This window comes from Mesoplodon densirostris, chromosome 14 (assembly GCF_025265405.1).
Source record: "Mesoplodon densirostris isolate mMesDen1 chromosome 14, mMesDen1 primary haplotype, whole genome shotgun sequence".
NCBI classification, from domain to species: Eukaryota; Metazoa; Chordata; class Mammalia; order Artiodactyla; family Ziphiidae; genus Mesoplodon; species Mesoplodon densirostris.
In genome coordinates this window covers 62,755,936-62,768,287 of record NC_082674.1, presented here as the reverse complement: position 1 = coordinate 62,768,287, position 12,352 = coordinate 62,755,936, and the positions used below count along the sequence as shown (strand labels likewise).

General features: G+C 54.6%; 1 protein-coding gene across 2 annotated transcripts in view; it reads left to right on the top strand.

Annotated features, from left to right (window-relative positions):
* Positions 1 to 12,352, top strand: part of RAB11FIP5 (RAB11 family interacting protein 5) — a 36,603-nt gene that overhangs the window by 13,919 nt on the left and 10,332 nt on the right. For both annotated transcript variants that reach the window (XM_060117182.1, XM_060117181.1), the window contains exons 2-3: positions 6,801 to 7,237; positions 7,377 to 8,070. In XM_060117182.1, coding sequence (XP_059973165.1) covers positions 6,801 to 7,237; positions 7,377 to 8,070 — 1,131 coding nt within the window. The remainder of the gene's footprint in view (positions 1 to 6,800; positions 7,238 to 7,376; positions 8,071 to 12,352) is intronic.

Sequence of the window (12,352 nt, the reverse complement as noted above, 5' to 3'; positions counted from 1 at the left end):
AGGGGGCACCCTCTTTGCTCTGGGAGCTTCTGGTCTCACGGTTAAGACCTGTGGGTTTGTGATGATAGAAACATTACACAGTTGTTCAGTTGTGAACAGGGACAAACAAGTTCCTAAGTTAATTCATAGATTAATTTGTTAGTTCATTGAAAATATATTTGAGTGTCCACTCTTTTAAGTCTGGTGACACACAGATGAGCAGAATAAATTTCCTGCCTGTAGAGCAGGGGAAGACAGACATTAAACCGCCGTGTATACATACATCATTTTACTGTGTGGGACACACACACACACACACACACACACACACACACACACACACACACACACACCCGTGTGTCAGGTAGTATTAATTATGGTAAAGAAATAAACTGGGTAAGGGACAGCTGTAGTTGGGGTACTCAGGGAAGACTAAGGAGATTCAGATGAACTGAGACCTGATGTGAGTGAGTAAGTGAGTGAACTGTGGCCTGAAGATCTGGGCCTGTGTCTCAGGTAGAGGGAAAAGCAAGAGCAGTGGCCTGGAGATGGGGACACTGAAGGCCAGTGTGGGATGAGAAATGCAGAGAATCAGAAGAGCCGGCACCCAAAGGATGAGCCCTTTCCGCCATGCTGAGGAGTGGGGTGTGATGTGCTCCAGTTTCACCTACCTGCTGGGTGAAGCATGGATGGCAGGGAGGCAGGTGAGCAGGGAACTGTAATGTTCAGCAGGGAGATGTTGGTGGACGGTACTGTAGGGTGACAGTGGTGAGAGGGGTTGAATTCCGGGTATAATTGGTTGGTAGAGCTAAGTTTAGATGTGGGGTGTGAGGGGGAAAAAGAGACAAGGATGGTTCCTGGGTTAGGGGTGTGAAATAAATGATGTGTGGAGGCTTAGGAAGGGGCACCATTATCTGGGTCTTAAGCCGAACTTTGCACTGATAATGTTACCGAACCGAACTCAGGTCTGCTTGCCTGATGCGTAGCAAAGCCAATCTACTGACACTGCATTGTGGTGAAGGAAAGTACAGAGTTGATTTGCAGGCACCAAGCAAGGGGAATAGCCAGCTCATGCGCAAAAGACCTGAACTCCCTGACGGCTTTCAGGCAAGGATTTTTAAAGACTGTGCTAGGGGAGAGGGTCGTAGGATGCCTGATTAGATCATGGACCTTCTTCTTGTTAGTTGGCGGTGAGGTAACAGGATGATGTTTTGGGAATATCAGTCATCAACCTTCTGGTTCCAACCAGTCTGGGGTCTACATGCTTGTGGTCAGCAAGTCGTCACCATCCTCTACCAGGTTGGGGAGGGGTCTTAGTTTCTGCAGAACATCTCAAAGATAGGCATCAGATTGTTATCTACATCCCTTCTGGAGGAACTCCTGAAGTCTTGCAGCTCTGTTGTTCTAATCATTAACTACTTGAGTCTGCTCTTTGGAACTCAGGGAAGGCCTAGGAGACTAAAGCCTTTTTTTCTGCTACAAACAAGAAACAGGGGACACAGAGGGGCTTTTGTGTCCCAGAAGGCCCTGCAGAGTCCTGCTTGGTTTCAGCTTCTCTTTTTCTTTGATTCTCCTCAATCCTGAGGGGAACAGGGGCAGGACAAGGAAGGGAATAAAGTTTTGGATAGAGAGATTAATCATAAACTCAGCAGGTTAACTCAGTTTTAAGGGGACCAATTTCAATAAGAACGGGAGACAAGTCAGGTGTGTGCCTGGGCCTGTGGCTCTCAAGGACCCAGCACCCCCAGAGTGACAGGAGCCACCCTGGCACTTACATGTGTGTGTTTGACATCTGCTCTAGGTCTGCTTCTCAGAGTGTTGAGCTTTTTCAGTTATACTATGTGGCAGCTGTTAGCTAGCCCAGCTCTGTTGACTGAGCAATGGGTGGAGTGCTGGGTATGGTGGGCCTGGGAGCCCCACTAGCAGGAATAACTAGGGCCATAATCTTGGTTAACAGGTGAGGCAACTACCTCCTCCCTTTATCCCCACTTTGTCCTCTGCCCCCGCAGAGGGTGGGGGTGGGGCTGGTCCCACAGGGTAGGAGGCTGAGGGCTCCTAAGTCCACACTGGGCCTGCTGAACTTTGTCAGGCAGAGGGAGCCTGGGGGAGGTCCGGCGGCTGAGCAAGGGCCCTTTTAGAGCTTTTCTGTGGTTCTGCATCAGCTGGGGGAGGCTTGACTGCTCTCAGACATGGTTTTAATGGCCTGGGGACAGGACAAAACCCCGAGGTTCTCTTAGTGACCTTTCAGGGCTCCATCCTCCTGGGATCGTGCCAGCCCTTTGAAGGAGGTTCTGGCCTTCATACGCCACCTCCTTGCCTCTTCGGGCCTCTGTGGTGTACCTTTTCCAGCCTCTGTCCTCTCAGGGTGTCCGGAGGCCCAACGTTTGCATTCAGCTTGATGACAAATGCTGTGCCTCGAAGGTTAAGAACGTGGGCTGGGAGTCAGGCATCTTCATGTTCTAGTTCCGACTGTATCACTTACTAGCTGTTTGACCTTGAGCAAGTCACAAACCTTCTCTGTAACTTAGTTTCCTCATCCACATAGTGGGGATAATGGATCTCGTCTCCTGGACTGTGTGGATAGTAAAAGAGGTACAGAGTTTGGCACACAGTGAGCATGCAGTAAGTCTAGCTCTGCTGATTCTCTAGCACCAGTCATTTGTCCCGCCTCTCAGGTGTGGTCCACAGGCCAGCAGCCCTGGCATCCCCTGGAAGCTAGGTAGAAATGGAGCCTCTCAGGCCCATCTGCACCCATTGCATCAGAATCTGCATTTTTACCAGACTCAGCGATCCTTTTGTACTTTGCAGTGTGAGAAGCGCGGTTGTATGTCACTCCTGAAGAGCAGCGTCTGTAGCGGCACATACCTCTTACATGCAAGGAATTTTCCCTTACTGCTGCTTTCCTGATGGAGCATGTCTTGGCTGCAGTCATACCTGGGACAAGTCCCAGATAATGATCATCTTTGTCAAAACCTGTTTCCTGAGCACACGCTTCCTGGGCTTTGGAGAGTTCAGGTGCTCAGACAGTGCAAGGGTTGAGGTGGGTGCCATGTAGGTGGAACAGTTCAGTACCTGCAGTGAAGGATGTGCAGGTTGTTGTTTTACATGCTGTAGGGGCCGAAGAATCTAGGCTTTGAGAGCTGAGTGGGTGTCTGGGAAATTGCACTGAGGCAGAATCACTGTCCTTCTTCCTGTCCTGGTGAGCGCCGTCTCAGAAGCAGCTTTGTGGAACAGAGGCCTTGTTCATTTTAGCACTCTTTATTCATAGAAAGTACTTATTGATGCCTGATCCTCCCCCACGTATGTGTTCCTTTGATAATTTGTCCCGGGTTGGGGGGAGGGGGGAGGGGGGAGGGATGAGCGTTTCTAGGGTCAGTCCTCTCAGAAGAAGTGGGTTCAGTGGACTTTGGAAGGCAAGCCTTGGCTGGGCAGGGGAGAGACGCAGGTTTCTTCTGTGTAACAATTGAGTGTCCTTGATGATGCACCCAGGTGGGGGAAAGTTGGCCTCTGATCCATGAAGTGATGTAGAGCAGGCAGGGGACCGTCCTACTGTGGTTCTCACACTGGGTCTGGTGAATTCAGTCACCTGAGGAGGTACTCCCTTCCACCTTGAAATGTAGATTTCTAGGCCTGGCCCTTCTAATTCAGTAGGTGTTAGGTTGTATCTTAGTATGAATAGATAAAAAAGAAATCCCGCACTGATGCATGCAGGTTCGGGTGTCGCAGCTATAGAGCTCTGAAGATGAGTCTGTCTCGTGAGCCACCATCTAGATATGTGCTGGGGCCGTGGTCAGATCCTAATTGGTTTTGGCCAGGTCTCAGCCACGGATGGGAGTGACAGGCCTTTGTCCACGAGCTGTTGGTTGTGTGGCTTTGCCATTGCCATCTCAGCCTGGCATACTTCTGGGAGAAGGCCTGCTGCTCCAAGTAGCTGGCAGGGTCCAGTGAGTCCTGCCCCGGACTGATAGGGAGACAGATGGGGACAGTGACTGAAGGTCCAGAGGCAGGTCCCAGCCATTCTCAGCCTCACTCTGCTCTGGATGGGGGAATCTCAGAAAATGGTGAGCAAAGTCTTCCTTTCCCTCCTGGCCTCCCTGAAAAGCAAGTCCAGAGAAGAACCCCAAATTCCCTGGGGAAGAGCAGGAGAAGCAGAAGTGACCTTATGGGGAGGGGGTTGGGAAGGGCCGGGGACAAGGATCCTTTGGGCCGAGGACCTGAGCCTCAGCTGGGCTAGTAATGTAATGCATCCTCTTTCATCGAGGGGTCAGAGGGAGAGGCGGGGAGTCCATTCTGTCTCAGCCAACTGAGAGGATAAGATAGGAACGGGAATTTTCTTTTGTCTCTTTTTCCTATTACGACAGTAATATCTGGCTCTTATAAAAAATTCAAACAGGACAAAAATAGGCAATGCAGGAAGTGATAGTTCCCTGCACCCTCACCCCGCAGAGATAGCCACTGGTACTGCTGTGGTGTGTGGAGTGTGGCCAGCTGGGGCTCAGGACCCCTGACCCTTATGCCCAAGTGAAGGATGTATGTGCTTGCGGATTCCCATCGCTCAGGGCTTGGTGGGTCTGCGGCTGGAGTCCATATACTTCTCTTTGCCCCACCTCCCAGAATCTTTCTGTGCTAAATGAGGCCTAGTCCAGGTTTGGGCAAGGTGACTTGGCCTTGAAAGAGTTAAAGGGTCAGGCCCAAAGTGGACGTTGGGGTGAGAAAGCAGGGGTGTGAGGATGTTGATGCTAGCTGGTTTGTCTTTCTATTAAATGTCTCCTCGTGCCCCCAGACACATCCTCACACGCATCCCGTCAGTCTGTCTCTCAGCTCTCTTCTCCGCTCCCTGCCCCTCCTGCCCTGTCTTTCCTCCCTGTGCCTGCTTATCACGAGAGCAGCACGTAAACACCCACACGCCCTCTGAGCATAGCCCTCCGCCCTCCCTACTTGTGCCACCATCTGTCCTGACCCAGCCTTACTGGGGGTGGTCTCTCAGGTTTGGGAGGGAAAACCAACAGCCCAGGGTCCCTTCACTCAGGCCATCCAGTGGTCCCCAAGCAGAGGCTGGGTGCATAGCCCGCAATGGGCACCCAAGAGGTTAGTCATGGTGGACTCTTCCAAAGGCATGCAATTGGAAGTGTCCCTGGGAAGACCTTTTCTTTTCTTTTCTTTTTTTCTTTTTTTTTTTTTTTAAAGTCACAGCATTTAAACCTACCACCACCACCAAGCCCTTGCAGTGACTTAATTCCGGACATTTGGATGTGCAGGGACTTTCATACAAAAGATCTCCCACTTAATGTCCATGAGAAGCTCAAGGAGCTGGTGTTGCAGGGTGAGCGGATCTTAGGTGGGAGATGAGCACCATAGCATGGGCTGAGGCGTGTGGGGTGTGGTACAGTGTGTAGTGTTTGTGTGTGGTGTGGTGTGTGTATCCTCTGAGGGACTTGGAGCCCTCAGTGACCAATTTGACCACCTCCACCGGGCTTTATTCCACGTTCATGCTTGGTTGGCTGAGTCCAGAATTCTATGCTGGAAGCTTTTCCTTCAGAATTTTGAAGGCATGACTCCATATGGTACCCAGTGTTGCTAATGAGGACCTGACGCTATTCTAATTCGTGAATGTACAAACCTGTCTCCCCTCTTTGGAAACCTTTAGGGTCTCCTGAATGTACAAGCCTGGTGCTCTGAAACCTTGCAGTGATACCTGCTGGCTGGGTCTTTCCTTGTTCATTGTGCTGCATGCTTGTGCTGGTGCTCATGTCCTTCAGGAGAACTTTCTTGTATTGTTTCTTTCATGATCTCTTGCTCATTGTGTTCTCTGTGTGCTCACTGTGTCTTCTCTTTTTAATTAATAGGGTTTAGTTTTAGTTTTAGGTTTACAGAAAAACAAGTGGAAAGTACAGAGAGCTCCCGTATATATTCCCTCACACCCCCTCCTGCTCTAGTTTCCTCTATTATTAACCTCGTACATTAGTGTGGTACATTTGTTACGATTGATGAGCGAATAGCAATACATTATTATTAATTAGAGTCTCCTTCCTGGCTGCTTGTTCTTGGATAAGCTACTTCACCACAGAGCTTTGACCTCCTGATCTGGAAAATCCCAGGTTTGTTGTGAGGTGTAATGGGAGGGAGATGAGAACCCCCGCATTCCTTTGTAACACACGGTAGATGCTTACAGATGAGTGAGCGCTCTTTCCCTTCCCTGGGTCTCTTGCTTAAGGCCCTTTTATGCCTTCTTGTCTGTTCCTCCAGCTTGCAGAGGTGTTCCTGGCGGGGTTTGGGGTGAGTAAATGAGCGGGTGAGGTATGTGTGTGTGTGTGTGTGTGTGTACATGCACTAGTGTTCCTGGCCCTGGGCCTCTGGGTGAGCTGTTCTTTCCTGGACTCACTGGTGGCTCAGAGCAGAGCTTAGGCTGGGACTAGCCAAAGGAGATGATGTAAACGGGAAATTGTGGGTAGGTGTGTCTGTACCTGGGGCCTGGAGTTGAAAGGGTTCCTCCCAGACCCGGCCTTGCTGCTCTGGGCCTCAGAGTTTCAGATGTCGGGGGCTGAGGCAGGGGAGGTCTCTGAGCTCCAGGGAAGGTGCGCGGGCAGGAGGGTCACTTGGCTGCCCCGCCTGGTGGTGCGGAAGAGCTTCCCCTACGCAGGATGTGGTTTCCTTCATCATGGAAAAGTTGTGGGTAGTTTCTTAGCTATTCCTGTGGCCTGGAAGGTGGCAGGGCTTATGTGTCAGAGCAGAAGCCTGTGTGGGGAGGCTGTCCTGGCTCCCGAAGCAGAGGGGCTCTGAGAGGTACCTGTGACCAGAGCCCGGGCACCCGCTTCTCACAGGTGGTACAAGCTGCACTCAAAGGCAGGCAAGAAGGAGAAGGAGCGTGGAGAGATCCAGGTCACCATCCAGTTCACGCGCAACAACCTCAGCGCCAGCATGTTTGACCTGTCCGTGAAGGACAAGCCTCGGTCCCCCTTCAGTAAGATCAAGGACAAGATGAAGGGCAAGAAGAAGTTTGACCTGGAATCCGCCTCTGCCATCCTCCCGAGCAGCGCCCTGGAGGACCCCGAGCTGGGCAGCCTGAGCAAGATGGGCAAAGCCAAAGGCTTCTTCCTCCGCAACAAGCTGCGAAAGTCTTCCCTGACCCAGTCCAACACCTCGCTAGGCTCGGACAGCACCCTGTCCTCAGCCAGTGGGAGCCTGGCCTACCAGGGCCCCGGGGCCGAGCTCCTCACCCGCTCGCCCAGCCGCAGCAGCTGGCTGTCCTCCGAAGGGGGTGAGTGGGGGGGGGAGGGGAGGAGGGAGGGGGAGGGGAGGGGGAGGGGGAGGGTGGGTGAGGGCGGGCTCTCCCCTCAAGTGTAGGGAAGGCCGGGCCGGGCAGCAGGCTTCTAACTCGGTGTGTGCTTCCTTTCCAGGCAGGGACTCTGCACAGTCCCCCAAGTTGCTCACCCATAAAAGGACCTACAGTGATGAGGCCAGCCAGGTGCGAGCCGCTCCTCCCCGGGCCCTCCTTGACCTTCAGGGCCACCTTGACGGGGCCTCCCGCTCCTCTCTCTGCGTCAACGGGAGCCACATTTACAGTGAGGAGCCCCAGGGGCCCCTGCGGCACCGCAGCTCCATCTCGGGCCCAGTTCCTCCCTCTGGCCCTCTGCACACTGTCTCCTCCCGGGCCTCTGAGGAGGGGCCGCGCCCTGCGGATGACACCTGGGGCAGAGGCAGCCGCCGCACCGGCAGCTCAGAGGCGGCGCCTGGACAGGAGGAGCTGGGCCCGCAGGTGCCGGCCGTCGGCGCCCGCTGCCCTGGAGAGGAGGAGGGGGCCTGGCCCTCAGAGGGGAGGCCGGTGCAGGTCGCCACACCCATGGTGGCCTCCTCTGAGGCTGTGGCCGAGAAGGAGGGAGCCCGGAAGGAGGAGCGGAAGCCCCGGATGGGCCTTTTCCACCATCACCACCAGGGGCTGAGTCGGAGCGAGACGGGGCGCCGAGGCTCTCTGGGCGAGAAGGGGGTTGCCACTCTGGGGGCCTCCCCACACCACTCGTCCAGTGGGGAGGAAAAGGCCAGAAGTAGCTGGTTTGGCTTGAGAGAAGCCAAGGAACCAACTCAGAAACCCAGGTACGTCCTTGGCAAGACTACCTTTGATCCCTGGGATGGATGCTGGGGTATTTGCTCCGAACCCCGGGGCAGGGAGGATGGGGCAGGATGGAACCCTTGGGCAGGCTGCTGGGGCTCTGGCTTTGCATGGTTGAGCGGGGAACCCTGTCTCCCTAAGCCGAGGCTTGTTGTCTGCACGTGGACGCAGGTGAGTTGAAGGGCACAGCGCTCTGGGGGTCCTGTGGGCCTCACTTCCTGAGTTGGCACACCCATCCCCTGCGGGAGGGGGAGGAATAGGACAAAAGCAGGAAAGGTCGTTTGTATGAATTCTTTGCTTCCCAACCTCTACCTTTTGCCCCCTGGCCTCAGGGTCACCAGGCTTTGGCAGGTAGAGAGGTGGGGACCGAGGACTCACCTCAGACTTCCCCCACCCTTTCTGAAGCTAGATGACTTCCCACCAGCTGTCCTAGCTGCCTCTGTGCTCTCTTCTCTCTGAGAGATGGGAGTTGAGTAATTGATGTGTCCACCCCCTCCCCTATACACTCACCCCTGGTTGCTCCCCAGCCTTGGCCAGAGGCTGTGGGCAGCTCCCCTGAAATCTGTGACCTACCCTGTGTCCTTAGAGACTCTTGGGGCTCTGGCCCTCTCTGGTGTCTCTTGGTCTTGGGGTATGGCAAGTGCTGATGGCGGCTGCTCTGTTTTGAATATGCTGAGTCCCACCTGGGAGAGGAATGCAGGAGTCCTTCAGCCTAGGCCTGGGACAGAGTCCCTAGCCCTCACCCTGACCCTCTGATCTCCTCCTAAGTTGGAGCCGGCAGGGGCTGCTTCACTGTCCAGCAGGGCCCAGGGAGGGGCTCCGGGCTTTGGCCAGGAGCAGGTGTCCCTCCCTGCCAAGGGCCCGGGGCCAGCCCTGGACAGGAGCATCTGTGACAACCCCAGCCAGTGTGGCAAGGGCGGCCGTTACTGTTCTCTCAGCAAGCCTGCCTGTCCCCATCAGTGGATATGTGGGCCGGAGGCGGGGTGGGAAGAGTGGACGCAGTGGTAAAGGGCCAGGAGGTAGGGCAGAGGGAGGGGCCCTAAACCTCTTCCCCAGCGGAGGGGAGAGGACTCCTGAAGTCCTGGTTCTTCTCTTTCCCTGTGAAATTCTGAGTTTGCTCAGAGGAGCAGGGAGAGAAATGCAGGGCCTTTCAGGTTTGAGCCCTGGCCACCTGGCAGCTCTCCGTACAGCCTCATAGATGGGTGTGTGGGGTGGATCAGTCTCTGGGTGATGTCTCCCCTGCTTAGGAGCAACTTCCGTTCCCTGCTGCCCAGCCCTGCTCACCGGAGCCCAGGGGAACTGCTGGCTACCTGCAGCCTAGAGGAAGAAGGGGATGGGCCTTTCTCAGATGCCCAGGCTGAGCTGGTGGCCCTGAGATTGTAGGTGGTGTGGTGGAGGGAGGGGCACCGACCATGGGCTCAGTGCTGTTGTCCATGGGGTGTCTCTGGGCCTCTTCCAGGGTGGGATGGATGTGGGGGACATTTCTCTGTGCGGTTGTTTCTAGGCGAGTGCCAGGCTTTGGGCTCAGAGCTCTGCAGGCCATGACTGAGTGATGTTGTGGTTGCCATTGCTGGTGCTTACAGCCTCTGTTTTCCTTCTGTTTCTCCATGTCTCCTGATGGCCTTTCAGAGGCAAGAGAAGTTGGGTGATGGATGAACATAAGGAAGCTGAGGGGTTTGCCCTTCTCGTATTTGAATTCCGAGCTCGTCCTCTGCAGGTTGGAGGGCAGATGGGGCCTCCTGCCCTCCCTGGGACCCATTTGCTTACAGTGGCTGAAGGGGCAGGCTCTGTGCCCTTGCCTCCAGGCAGGGTGGGAGGGACTATTCTTGGGGTGCAGTGACCTGGCCTGCAGAGGTGTGAGACCTGGACATTGAGCCCTGTCAGCATCACGCTGCCCCTGTGTGCCTCGGAGGGAAGGGCTGGCCTGGAAGAAACCACCCTTGGTGCTTGCCCAGAGGTCTTGGGGCCTTTGAGGAGAGAATAAGAGGTGAGCTGACTTGCGGCAGGAAGCCATAAGTTGGACACCTAGAACTGGAGTGACCGAATGTAGCTGCGAGACACCCAAGGGGATCCTGTCCACAGCTCCAGAGGTTTGGGTGCCTCTGCCCTGGGGCTACCATTGCAGATTGCTGGGTGTTCCTCACTAGGCAGGACAGCGGCGCCCTCTAGTGCTCCCACATGGCACTGAGGCCCCGTGCAGAGGCCAGAAGCAGTATGTGCTGTGCGCAGTATCCAGAGAAAAAACTGTTGCTGTTGGAGAAGGCAGCAGCTGGGAGAGGCCAGGAAGATGGTCCTCCTGTTCCTCCTGACCTGTCCCTCATCTGCCAGGTCCCATGACTGTTACACTAGCCCCCACCAGCATGTGGGCGGGGCTCCGGGGTGTGGGTGGTCGAGGTCTGGGCCACAGAACTCATCCCTGCTCACCAGCCCTGCTGTGAGCCATTCACCCTGAGCTGCAGCACAGGTCACTTTAGTGTGTGTTTAGGACCATCAAGACCATGTGTGTTAAAACCACTAGGGCCAAAACGAATTGTCTTTGTGTCTGTCTCTTTCTGACCCTTTTAGGGTATGTATAAGCTTCCTGACAGCAGGTCATCTCAAGCTCCCGTGTTCCCTCCCCTCACACTAACCGTAGAACTTTGGGCACAGTAGGAGATCAAGTGTTAGATACAGACATTTTTTAAAAGTGGGGGTAAGCATGGCCTAGCACAGAGGCAGGTGTATCGTGGTGGCCTTTAGCAGTCTCTGCATCTGCCCCAGCCCCTCACCAGGTGGTGAACAGTGAGGTCCTGATGAGCCTGGAGTGTGCACTGGCTGCCGAGAGAGCTCGGGGTCTCAGCGGCGTTCGCAGTGGTGTAAATGCATAACTGTGATGTGTGCCAGTGACTTAGAGTTAGTGTGGCCATAAATCCTGTTGGTGCCTGTTTTCCTGGCACTCTATTAAGAACCTTCTGGTTCGGAAGACAAATTACACGGTCTCCCTCCTTAGAGCATGCAGGGCCCCACTGTGTCACCTCACTGTGCCCAGAGGAAGGGAGAGGATGTGTCCAGTCATGTTTCCTGGACATCGGGGCACATCTCAGACAGACACCAGGAGATGGAGTCTTAGGAGGGCTGGCTGAAGGCATTTTGGCTGGGGTGGGTGTGCCTGAAAGGCTGGCTTTAGCCTTTTCAGAGAGTGCCTGTGGGAGAGTCTTTGCAGATCCACATGCCACCTCTGGGACCAATGCATGGAAAGAACAAGGACACATAGCTCATCTCAGTCTAAGGAAGAGCTGTTCACCAGTGAAACCTGGCCCCTAGCTACAGAGGTGTCCTGGTGGTGTAGTGAGTTACCCAGCAACGGCTGTGTTTAAGAAGAAGGGGGGCTGTCGGAGGGAACAGGTGATGGCTGTATTAAGTGGCAGGTTCATCCAATTGCTCTAAGGTTCTTAAGCAACAGTAAGGCCCTGAAGTTTTATTCTGTCAGGTCAAAGGGGCAGAGACATTTGGACTTCTGATTTCTTTCCTCAACTTTTGGTCCTAAAAGAGAAGATAAGTCAGCATATGTTGTAGCCCCTGCTGCTTGGCGGGGGGACAGCAATGTGCTGGGCTAGCATGGTGGGTTCTGTCCTCTGAGCATACCCTGCAAAGATAACGACACATGGGAATGTGTCTCTGATCTGATCTGTGCCAGGTGGAATGGTAGGCAGGGGAATTTTTTTTTTTTTTGGCCGCACCGCACAGCTTGTGGGATGGTAGTCCCCTGACCAGGGATTGAACCTGTGCCCTCAGCAGTGAAAGTGTGGAGCCCTAACCACTGGACTGCCAGGGAATTCCCGGGAGGGGACTTTTTAAAGTAAGAGCTTTCAGAATGTGCGCCTAATGTTGAGCAAGGGTGAGGGAGGCATGGGGGCAGGGGGACGTGTTACTGGGTAGGAGGGATGGACAAGAGGCTCTCAGAGGTTGTGCTGGCTCTGGGGAGGCTGCCAGGCCTGGCACCTGGGGCACACCTTCCTCCAGGGAAAGCCCTTTGCTGGTTCCATACCAACGGGTTTGTGTGCACCTCTGGGTAGCCAGTGCGGGGAGGGTTGCCGGCCGAGCCTGGGGCTCCCAGCCCTTCCCCTGCCCTCTCCTGCCCTGTGGCTCTGACGGTCAGCCAGATTGCTGCAAGACTGTAAGAGTGAGTGGGGCCAGGCTGGGGCTGAGGGATGTAGAGCTAAGCTTGGTGCTGTTTAATGTTGATGGAGCTGCTTCCGTCAGGGGCCTCTGTCCACTTGTCATACA